Source organism: Dunckerocampus dactyliophorus, chromosome 8, assembly GCF_027744805.1.
Source record: "Dunckerocampus dactyliophorus isolate RoL2022-P2 chromosome 8, RoL_Ddac_1.1, whole genome shotgun sequence".
Taxonomy (NCBI): Eukaryota; Metazoa; Chordata; class Actinopteri; order Syngnathiformes; family Syngnathidae; genus Dunckerocampus; species Dunckerocampus dactyliophorus.
The window spans coordinates 13,068,805-13,080,884 of NC_072826.1; the positions used below are offsets into that span (position 1 = coordinate 13,068,805).

Genomic DNA, 12,080 nt, shown 5'->3' on the forward strand with positions numbered 1-12,080 from the left:
AACCCCTGGCGTACGCCACACAATATACAGTATTTACGTACTGTATATTCTCCTAGCTTCACATGTTGCTTCCTGTTTGTTAAGTAGCTTTTTACCCAGTTCAAAACTGGTCCTCTGATTCCATATCATTCTAGTTCATTACTTAGGATATTGTGATTAAATGTATCAAACACTTTTTTCAAATTCATAAAAACTGCAGCTACGTACTCTCTGCGGTCTGAAGCGTTGGTAATTCCTCCGTTGTTTCGATGAGTGCCAACAAAATTGAAATGTTAGCTCTGTATTGGCTGTCCACGAGTACTTCATTCTTATTTACAAATTTGTCTAACCTGTTACTGAATAGCTTTTCAATGACTTTGGAGAATTGTAGCAATAAAGAAACTGGTCGGTAGTTTGTAAAGTGGTGTTTTTCTTGTCCAGTTTTGAAGATTGGGACGACTAGCTATATTCATTTTGTCTGGAAATTGACTTGTTTGAAATTATAAATTACGGCTGTCCCTCAATGGTTCTCCAACCTCATTAATTACCTTCTTTATCATTTCCATCTCAATTCCATTACAGTCAGCGGATGTTTTTGCCTTATATTTGTACAGTAAACAATATCAATTATTTCCTCTTTCGTCACATTAGTGAGGAACATGGAGTTGGGATTCCTGTCTATACTTTCATTCCATTCCTCCACTGACAAGGAATATAAATCTTTTAACTACCTCATTCATATTAGCATTTTTGGCATTTCCATCTACAAAATATTGAGAGTAATCTGCTTTCGTTGATCCATTCCTGATGATAGTGTTTAGGATGCCCCATGTTGCTGTAATGTTATTTTTATTGTCTAACAATTGACTATAATATTCTTTCTTACACACTCTTAAGATGTTTGTTAATTTATTTTTAAACTTCTTGTACTTATTTTCTGCTTCTTTACTTTTTTGTATTATACATCTCCTATACAATGTGTTTTTCTTTTTACGAGCATTTTGCGGCCCCTTTGTCATCGATGGCTGATTTCTCTTCTTTTGCTTATTAGACAATTCTCTTAACGGGCAGTGCTTGTTGTAGAACTTCATATAAATGTTTAGAAAGTGTTCATATGCTGCATCCACATAATTTTCACCATGCACACACTCCCAATCTTGTTCCAGATCTTTTTTAAAGGCGTTAACACTTTCTTCTGATAGCTGCTTCCAAAATTTTGGTTACCTTATTTAGCTACATGAGAAGATAATTTGTTTGTGGATGCAATACAACAGCGCTGTATTCTAACCGTGGCGTGGGGAGATGCCATATCATTTGCATAACTGTTCCTGACTCATGTGCATGTGATTTTTATGGATTCCCAATCTCAATCTGTGGCGGTCAAAATTAATTGTGGCGGGCCACCCCAAATAAATTCAATTTATGGAAAGAACTGCTGTGTAGGTCATTTCCGAATGTACAGTACAATGCCCAGGGAGTTGAACTTTAGTTCCGCTGTAACAGATTGTGCAGGTGTCCCTAATGTTGTGGCCGGTGAGTTGTTAAACATTAGTACCAGACAAGAGCAACAGATGAGTGTTCACTGCAGAAGTAGAAGTGGAGGCCTTGAAGACAGTTAGGAGATGAATGAGTGGAGACAAGGCAAAATAAAAGAATAAAAGTCAAGGGAAAGCCTCAAATCTCTTTAGCCTCTCTCCACATTGTTGCGTAATCAGAGGGCTAGAACGAGACCAAATTAGCACATTTTGCAGATCTGTGGGCTCTCCCTTTTGGGTGCGCAATTTGCTTGAGACGGGGGAGAGGGGAGGGAGTCGTATGGCTCAAAGTGTCTCTGATCCCCTGTAATTGCTCCGTTATGTGTCACCGCTGTGCAGCTGAGGGCGTGTCCAGGTTGCTACTTGCACTGGCGCCACACTCCCCTCTACTGGCAAGGAGAGTAAAGGGACGTGGAAGGAAGAAACACCAGACTCGAAGAACGCAACAGTGCAAATCCTCATTATGGCAATAAAAGTATAGCACTACCCGTTAAATGATTCCAGCTCACAGTCACAGCAATCGAAAAAAAAAAAAACACCTCGTCATTAGAGCTGTCATCTCAGCCGCAAATTAAAAATCCAAAATCCAATTCGCCTTCCCTGCTCCAGCTGTTTAGTGAATTAATTAAAGATTTAGTTCCACAGCAGGCGATGATGACATGACAATATTTGCATACTGATGGTAGCATGGTCTCTCAGGCTTTTTCTTTCGTAATATGAAAAATATGACCGCACGACTACTTACTTTTCTTCTAAATAAACAATAAACCTTGTTTCTGTTGGTAGAATCTGCCACAATGCTTTTGTCTGTGCAGTGTGACCTTCAAGAAACAGCTTGAGAGTCAACTCAATGGTGGCGAGATAAATCCTTTGAAAGGCACTGCAACAGAGAACTGACATCCCTTTTATATTGTCTTTTTAAAACCCCTTTGTTCATAACATCATCTGTGCTTTTCTACACAAATCTTCTTCATCTCGGCTCTGGAGCTTCATAAATCCGTCACTCACCGGACACCGCCCTCGCTGCCGCGAACACATCGTTCAGGGATGCTGCTCGACAAGCCCATTTTCTGTGGCTGTAGCAAATACGAGGCACCGCTGTGTAATCACTCCATCAGCAGGGAAGATGGATGCGCAACATGGCTCTACTCTCCAAATAACACCAGCTCGTCTAAACAAACCCAGGCCCCGGTGACCTGGGCGGCATGATTGCATGTGAGTTACAAAAGTAGAAATCACCTGTGACACATTAAGGGATCTCCAGCCTGAATCTCACTTTTTTACGCAGCGGGAAAAATAATAATAAAAAAAAAAAATACTAACGAAGCATATCGCAGAACAGATAAACAACAATGATGATCTGTGTGATCTAGTGCAGTGTATCACAGAAAAGATGCGAGGAAGCGGCGTGGCTTCCTAATCCCGATGCAGCCCAAACCAGTTTGTCATCCCGCACTTCAAAGCATACATGATGAAATCCCTGAGGTATTAGAGCAAAGCTGTCATGGACGGGCCCGTCCTCGCCTAATGCCTCATAAACTCAGTCAGTTCCTCGACTATTCCTACAGCCTGTGCAGCTTTGTGTTGCTAAGAACCTTTTAGAGCTGCCGAGGAAGAAGCGCTTTCGTAACGGAGGAATTTGTGACTCATTACGTGGATAGGGTACCTGTATCTCCTTTACTGTAAAAATACTCAATGAGCTCAGGGTGGCCATGGTCTGCGTCACAATCAAGGAATTAATCTTAAACTATTCAGCCGTGCACCATATTGCTGACTACCATTCTTTTCTGTTTACTGGCCTCCAAGCTTTTGCTTAGCAAGGAGCTGAATGACGTTGATGGGCTTCTAACTAGGATGTGACAGCTGTGGTCCAATTTAGTTCCCGATGCTAAGACTCATCAGAAATGTGTGGCCTCCAAGTGCATCAATTCCTTTTATCAACATGGCACGGGTAACATGGCAAAGTGTCCGTTTACATAGTTTTCAACTGGAAACAATGGCATTTTTGTCATTGGTAGGGCTGTAACAGTACATGTATTTGTCAGTTGAAAACGGTGTGTTACAGAGGCATACCAATGTCCCACACAGAACACACTGAGAGGGACAGGAAGTGTTATTGCCTTGCAATGTAGTCACGCAGCTTCCCCTGTACACAAATACAGTGCAACCCAGCCTTTGGCTATTTGGAATCATGGCTAGAGCTAGTGCCAAGAAGAAGCCAGAACTTGAAAACCCTCTTGTGTTGTTAAAGTCTTGGAAACACTTATTTCACTTTCAGGTGAAATGCACAAAAGACAAGTAGATCAGAAGAAAGCAATGTGTTGGCATTGTTGGCAGAGAGATCGGGTACAGAGCTACAAGCTGGAACTTCAGCCAATGAGAAACTTTCATTTCCTAAAAATAAAAAAATAAGTCGAACTGTTCAAACTCTTACTGTTGCACTTGTTTGCATCATTGCATTTTCCAAAAAATAAACATTGTGAACATTACATATTATTTCATATTTATGTTGATTTTAATTTTGCATTTATTTATAGCAGTTTCCATTTTTTGTTTAATTTTAAAAACCATTAGCTGTTTACACAAAAGCTAAGCACTTTTATATTTCTTACTGTACTGTATTCCTTACTGTACCGAAAACGAACCGAACCATGACCTTACAACCGAGGTAAGTACGGAATTGTGATTACGGTGTACACCTCTAAATGCTGAAGTTTGTTTCTGAAAACAGACAATATAGGCTGTTGCCAATAAGGAGTCAATGCTTCTAGGACTCAATTCACCGCAGTTGTAGTTACATTACACACGCACCTAATTCTAAAGTAACATATATGCAGACAAAGGGTATTTAAAAGACATTTTCCAATAAGAAGACCCGGGAGGGAAGGCACTTGTACTTGCACGTAGTGTTTCTTTACAAAATGATAACACCACCTACTGGCATGGCATGCAGATTACAGTGTTTTCAATCATTTTTGCAGGTTTGGATAAACAGGGATCATTTTGACAACACTGAAAACGTGCAACTTTTCCAAAAGACAAAATGTTCTTGTGCTTTTACTGGGTTGTACCCTCAAATTCCCACAGTTCTCTGGATTTGAGCAGCATGGTCCCAGCATGCATCTGTAACAAGCAGGCAGCTTTCACATATTCAATTATTGATTTAACAAATAAATAAATAATAAAAGCAATCCAAAATATAATAAAAAAAAATGACCATTGCTACCCTTCTTCACAGAGGATGCTGGACAGAAATCAATAAAAGAATCAATCAAGATGCGAGTAAAAAACAATGATGGATTTTTACAAAGAACAAACCATAGTGTTTCATTTGGTGGTTTGTGTTTTTGGTTTTCACACTACAATCATTATTATTATTATTATTAGGGATGCACAATATATATTTTTTTCAATCCGATATCGATACAGTTTCCTGCATATCAAGACCAATACTAATAATGATAACTTTTTATTTTATTATTTTATTATTATATATTATTATTTTTATTTAGTTTTAACTGTAGTTTGTGCACAGGTGAAGGTAAGAACGACTCAATTACGTCGGATTTGACAAACTGTACCTGTAGATTTGTTCTCACCAAATATCATGACATCACTACTATTAACGAAACATAAAAACAGCGGCGGCTCAGCAGTAGAAAACCGTGGTTCGAAGGGGTTTACTGGCCGACAGGGGCCCGTGGCTTTGGCGATGGTGGAGGACGACGTGGCGACAGGAGCGGGCACCGGGCCTGTCTTTGCAGTTGGCTTTCGGCAGCTTCTTTGGCGTCTATGTGGGCTTCTGGGGCACCGTTGTGATGATGCTGGCATATCGGGTGGCTGAAGGGGGTGGTGTGTTGAGGGTGTGTTGCAGATGGTTTAGTGCGACAAGCATGCAATTTGTCTGAGGTAGTGGGGAGGACAGCACACATTTATAGCACGTCACATCTTAGATAATTCCTCATATTGGATCTATATTTGTCATACACCCCTAATTATTATTAGTAGTACTGCTAGTCATGCAAAGTCATCACTTATTAGCAAAGAAATAACAGCTAAATGTCATAAACCAAAGCCAAACCTGGAGTATCTCTTAGAGGCACCAACGCATGCTAACCCAACGTCACAACAGGAAGCCATGTCCACAACAATATCTGGTTCTAAAGCTATTCACAACAGATTGGACACATTTATTAATAACAATGAATTGCTCATGGACAGCCGTTATGGATACAAATTTAACATTTTAAGTTCCATGGCACTAATCAAAATAACCAAGGAAATTACCAACACTGTAGACCGCAGGAAGTGCGCAGCGACAGTATTAATAGATTTAACAAAAGGGTTTGATACAATTAATCACAATATCCAAATTAAAAAAACTACAATGGTATGGAATCATAGGGTTTAATTTTGAACTTGGTAAAAAGCTACTTAGCAAACAGGAAGCAACATGCCAAGCTAGGAGAATATCCTGTATATCTGAATACAGTATATCATGCGGTGCACCCCAGGGGTCAATACGGGGACCAAAAGTCTTCAACCTATGACATCTGTAAAGCCACAAAAGACCTAAAGCTAGTACTATTTGCAGACTATAGTACTGCATTTTGTTCTGGATAAAGCACACAAGACCTAATAAAAATGTCACAGATGAAATGACTATACTAAAAAGATGATTTGATAAAAACAGACCATGAACCTAAGTAAAACTAAGATACTGCTGTTTGGTAATAGCTGAAAGGACATTTATGCAATACAAATGTCAATACAAATTGACGGCGTGGACATTGACGGGGTGAAGAAAAATAACAAAACATTTGGGGGGGGTCGCTGTGGAACACACACATAAACAAGATGGCCACGGCGCTCCATCACGAAAGTAGATGCGAGCGTCTTCGTCGCAAACACATGAATGCACAGTGCTCAGGGATACGGCGGGAGACAAATATAACGCAGATGTCATATGTGATGCATATTCTTTACTCTTTCGAACTATGCTCTTCATCACCGAACTCTGACCAGAACTGGACTTAGGAGACCAAGGTGGGGGTGAGTCGCTGCTGGTGGACTACACTGCTGATGGCAATGTCATACAAGTTCATGTCAAAAAATCCGAACTACCCCTTTAAAACACCTATATACAAGAACAACGCTAAAAACCTTCAGCATATCAGTATGTGGAATCAAATTATGGAACGGATTGAGTAAGGCACTCAAACAATGCACTAAAATGAGTGATTTCAAGAAACAGTACAAGCAGTTGATGTTTACAAAGTACAAGGAAGAATAGTTCTGAGCCACTGTGTACGTACAATACTACAGTATGTCTAACCACTCTTACACTTATGACTAACTCTTCATTTCTGAAGACTTCTTGAAGTATTACATTGTTTGTACTCACTCATCATCCAACTATGTTTCTGTCGATAATTGTCATCAGTTATAATTACATATTTATTATTATTTATTTTGACTATAATATCATTTACTTACAGTGATTATAATCCTTGACTCCTATTGTACCACATTGTTATACCGCCTTATGATTTTCAAACAAATGTATTAGCAATTGATGTGAAACAGAGCGTGGGTAGGATTTTTGGACATGTGGAAATGTGAATTGTACTATGCGATGCAGTCCGATGTAACTTGTATGCATGTTGAAAATAAATTACCATTAACAAAACATGCAAGTGCATGAATTGTTAGCAGCGACCTTGTTGAAGCTGGTGGTGCCACAGGGTGTTCAAATTAAGGTCTTCACCCAACAACCTCCTTCAGACCCTCCACCAAACATGTCTTCATCTTTCAAAATGGCAGTGAGGGTGAAAGAAGTGAGCATAGTTCCTTTAAATCACAATGTGCTTTGTCTATTAGGCCCAGATAACGCTGTGACATTGTGTGTATGTGTGTGAGTGAGAGAGAGTGAGGTAGAGTTTGATGGTGAGGGGAGGGAAAAAAATGAAAGAGATAAATTGAGAGTCTGTCTGCCTCAGTCCCACTCAGCGCCACTGTGATAAGGTTTATCTCCAGTGGCTAACAAGTTGGCCCAGTCATCCTCTCCAGCATCCCGCCGAGTGTACCGGGCTGCTCCGAGCGGCACGCGGCCAGTCGTGGGTTGAGCTCCCTCAGGGGATTCGCATTGTTCATGCTATGCTGCTTTAGAACTTTGTTTTCTGTCAGAAATGAATTTGGCCCCTTCGGCCACATCGGTTTTAATCTCGGATTTCTTTTTTCTTTCTTCCCCACTCTCTCTCTCTCTTTCTTTGCACCTTTGCTTCCTCTTTGGAGCGATGTAAGTGGGCCTGCTAAGAGGAGCTGGAGAAAGGGATGCTGCAGAGCTTTGGCAAGGTGTGTGTCCCAGAGGCTAAGATGGAGACACAAAGAGGGAGAAGGGGGGATTCTGCTGAGTTAAGCCCCTAATCACAGTCTGCTCTGCATGACAGACTTAAAGTCACTCCATTTAATGCCACCTCCTCTTTAGTCACAACTGGGAAAGTAATACTGCTGCTAACTTCCCAACACCTCGCACTACCATTCTCCTCATCTCATTTCAAGAAGGATAAATGTGTATATCGCCAATGTCAGATAAAATGCTTGTATCTGCACTTAATGACAAGTAAGCCATAATTGGAGTATTTTTGCTTCTGAGCTCCCCTTGGAGCTGTGCAGTGTAATTTTGCCAATTTTGTGGAACACGAATTGAGTGCGCCAAGCAGTGCTTTTGATTAAGTCAATTTGATATTTGAATGGGCAGACAATGGCTACTGTACATTTTCTGTACATCCTCTACAGACGTATAATGACGTCTGTAGAGGATGTATAGAGATACCTGTACATATGCACACTCACAGTACATGCGTACTTCCCCACATTACTCACTGAGTTAACCAGGGTGTTATTATGTTGTTGGTTTTATTACAGCGACGGTGATATCAGCAGTATGACTATAGTTTTTTTTTTTACAATGATGTGCATTACAGTAATTATCATTCTGTTCACTATCATGGATAATCATTTCATTACTACAATTATGTGTGACTGTTTCAATGCAGTATTGTCATTGTGATCACTATCATAGTTCATCATTTCATGACTACTATTATGTGTGACTGTTTCAATGCAGTATTGTCATTGTGATCACTATCATAGTTCATCATTTCATGACTACTATTATGTGTGACTGTTTCAATGCAGTATTGTCATTGTGATCGCTGTCATAATTCATCATTTCATGACTGCTATTATGTGTGATTGTCATTGACAGCATTGTCATTGTGGTTGTTGATATTGTTTTGTCCTTTGTCCTTATGTCCTTGTTCGTCTTTATAGTTGTCACAGACATTTATTTGCTGATGTCGTTCTGTATGTTTCTGTTGTTCTGTTCTTCTTGTCACAATTGTTGTTGTTGCTGCTGTTGTCCTTGTCTCTTGTCTCTCTTTTTTTTTTGTCCCCCTCTCATTCCCCGCACCTTGACGGCATTTAGATCTACAATTCTATCTGCTTTAAAGGCTGGACAGGACAGGGGGAAAAAAAAAATACTAAATAAAAAAAAATAATAATAATAATTCAAATCTAATACAGTAGACATCCCTACAACATAAATAATCCGTTCCGAGAACGTTTACGTTATAAGGTTTTTACGTTATACGAAGCGTAAAATACATGTAAATAGCCTAATCCGTTCCAAGATCTTCCCAAACTCACCCCTTTGGCCCTTCAAAATATTCAAGAAGAGATTTCAATGCGTGCGAACTAGTTTAAGGGCGACTACGATGAGGAAGGGAGGTTGAAGGGAGAAGCCCGTCTCTCACACAAACTCACGTACACGCTTTATACTGTAAGTCAGATACCAGTAGGAAAGCCAATATTGTAGCATTAAAAAGCTGTGCATAGGCTAATGATGCCAGCTCATGTAAAGGCCTGCATCCTCAATTGGATACTTTGTAGAAAACAAGTGCATGGTTGTCACAAACACGTCTGTGATGCCCCCACTCGTGCTCGGGTGCTTCATTTCTTTGTGCAGGAAGTGGAAAAGATGAGCAGTTCCTGGGAGAACGGTCTCACGGGCTCAAAATATATTAATTGACCTGGCACTGCTTCCATCCAGGTGTAACTCATATTTGCAGGGTATACTGGCTAGGCCTTCTGGGAAATCCTCCAATGCCATGTACGCGCTACGCCGAGTGGACATCCAGCTTCTTTTTCACCTAACCTTCGCCTCTTGCCGGCAAGGCGAGCAGACTACGGGGTTGACGTAGAGGTCTTAAGCTAATGTTGAAACATTGATTTACGCTCGGGTGTCCCACAGCCATTAAGATAATTGCATGATCACTTTATAACATCCTCCTCTAGCGGCCAAAGTAATTTGGCTACCCTGCCACCACTATCATCCACCTTGCTCAGGAAGACCTATAACCACATTAGGCAGACAGAAAATGCAGTCTGGAATATCATTTTTCAGGCCCTGCAAATTGATTTCATAGCATTTCCACGGACTTCTAAAACCACTTCAGTCTACACTTCAGTGTATACCACCACTGTGTTGATCATCTGATCTATGGCAGCCTTCTGGGTCTTAACAGCTTGTATTGATTAAAGTTCTCCACCGCTGTGAGGGGATGCACTTGTGTCACCTTGTAGCATGGACAGTCGAGCTGTTTTTCGAGTGAGATCATCGCAGACACAATGTATTTTTAGTCATTAAGCTAAGCCAAGTGGACTTTGATTACCCTCAATGGGAGATGAGTGAGTCCAATGGCCCTATGATCTCTTTCGACAAAATCTTTATTAGACGAAAGATTAAGTGACTACTGTGGGCTAATGGTGGTAGTAAAAATCCAATCACTTCTAGGGACAAATCCTCAAAGAACCTTTGCAAGCTCAGTGTGATATCGCAAACTCAGACTTTAAACTAAAACACCAACAACAAGCCGATTTAAACGAGTTATCACCCACGTCTGTTGTCAATTTTGTCCGCGTGGTTAAACAAAAAGCCAATGTTTGCACAAACTGGCAGGGAGGGTCAGCATGTGCCGAGCAAAAACTAGCTACTTAAACACAACAATGTCGATCATTTTAACATGGCGACGGGCTTCACTTCTTACACTGGGAGAGGACAAAACTTAAAAAAGATTGACAATGTTGTAGAATTGTGAATCAACACTTGTTTCCTCACCTAAAAAGGTTAAGAGGTGAGAGCATCGCAATAGGGTGTAAAGGGTTGAATGGCTGAATTTATATAGTACATTTATAGATACAGGCACTTGGCATAATCGCTCTCGAGACTAAACGTTGAAAACATGGTGAATACAATTAGCAGTCAAGTAGCACACATGAAGTTACAAAATATTCCACAATGTAAGCATTCCGATCTTAAACCTACAGTACCTTCCAACACAAATGACGTACCTTTCTTTCAGGGAACTTGGTAGCAAAAACAGGCATGTGACAGGCCAGCAGCGGACACCAAAAGGGGGCCATGGTCTTTCCCTCATGCTCGCCATACAGCCAGCCTGGCGAATTTTCCTCCCCTGAAAGTGGAAAGAAGACATAATCCCTGTTAGTTTACCATTCACCTTGGCAGTTAAACCGTATTAAAACAACCATACACAACAAATGTGTATTTTTATGTACTAACTGCCACTGAAACAAACAGGCAGTGGCAGTGCAATTAACAGCGAAAAACCACATGAGGGCCGCCACTTCACATGATAGAGCTAGATACTCGGAGTTCAAACAATATCCATTACATTTGCAAAAGATGAAAATATTCTGAAAAGGAATGTGCACAAACCTGAACTATAGCCCTGGCCACATCTCTTGCTTAGTTACAGTGGACCATTGGAATATGAACAGTTTGGAGGTTTAAAAACTGAATTTGATGTGAAATTGGTCCAAAATTGGTCCACAAGACAAGCATCAGCTCATTCTGTTTTTGCCTTGTATTGTTTGTCTTTTTTGAGAGAACAAACTCTTTTACAAGGACATCGGTGATGACAAGGACATCGGTGATGTTAAGCCAAAGGAGAAGGTTTTTTGTGTTTAAGGTACTTGCATAGGATCCTCTTGAGTTAACTATGCAGAAATGTTACTTCAAACGTTGCCTGTACACTCTTTAAATGTTTACGTTTGAAGAACTGGAATGGATACAATTTTCATTCTTTCCGATGGGGGAAATCAATTCAAAATCCCAGCACATCAGAGGTTCCAGCCTCCTGGAAGGGATTGTATTCCGAGGGTCTACTGCATATAATAGTGTTTGTATTTGAGGAGTGTTTGAGGAATCTACCGTATGTAGCAAAAAAACCTTGGTCAGGGCCAAATCCAAATCCTTTATAAACAAGAAAACAGAGTTAACCTGACACATGATGATTTCATGTGCACCATTGACTTCTTTTACCCCTTTGGTGAGTCTTCTGCGGCGAGCGCAAATCATGCTGCGGGGAAATAAAGCAGAATTTCCAGTCTGAATTCATTCAGATCTTCCTGATTTGCAGCTGAAGAGGTTGATGGCAGAGAACACAAATTAGCCTTTACCTTCATTCTCAACCACCTCGTAAT

At 40.5% G+C, this 12,080-nt stretch overlaps 1 protein-coding gene across 3 annotated transcripts in view; it reads right to left on the reverse strand.

The window, feature by feature from the left end:
* Nucleotides 1-12,080, reverse strand: part of arhgef10la (Rho guanine nucleotide exchange factor (GEF) 10-like a) — a 155,259-nt gene that overhangs the window by 45,120 nt on the left and 98,059 nt on the right. For all 3 annotated transcript variants that reach the window (XM_054785625.1, XM_054785624.1, XM_054785623.1), the window contains one exon: nucleotides 10,929-11,050. In XM_054785625.1, coding sequence (XP_054641600.1) covers nucleotides 10,929-11,050 — 122 coding nt within the window. The remainder of the gene's footprint in view (nucleotides 1-10,928; nucleotides 11,051-12,080) is intronic.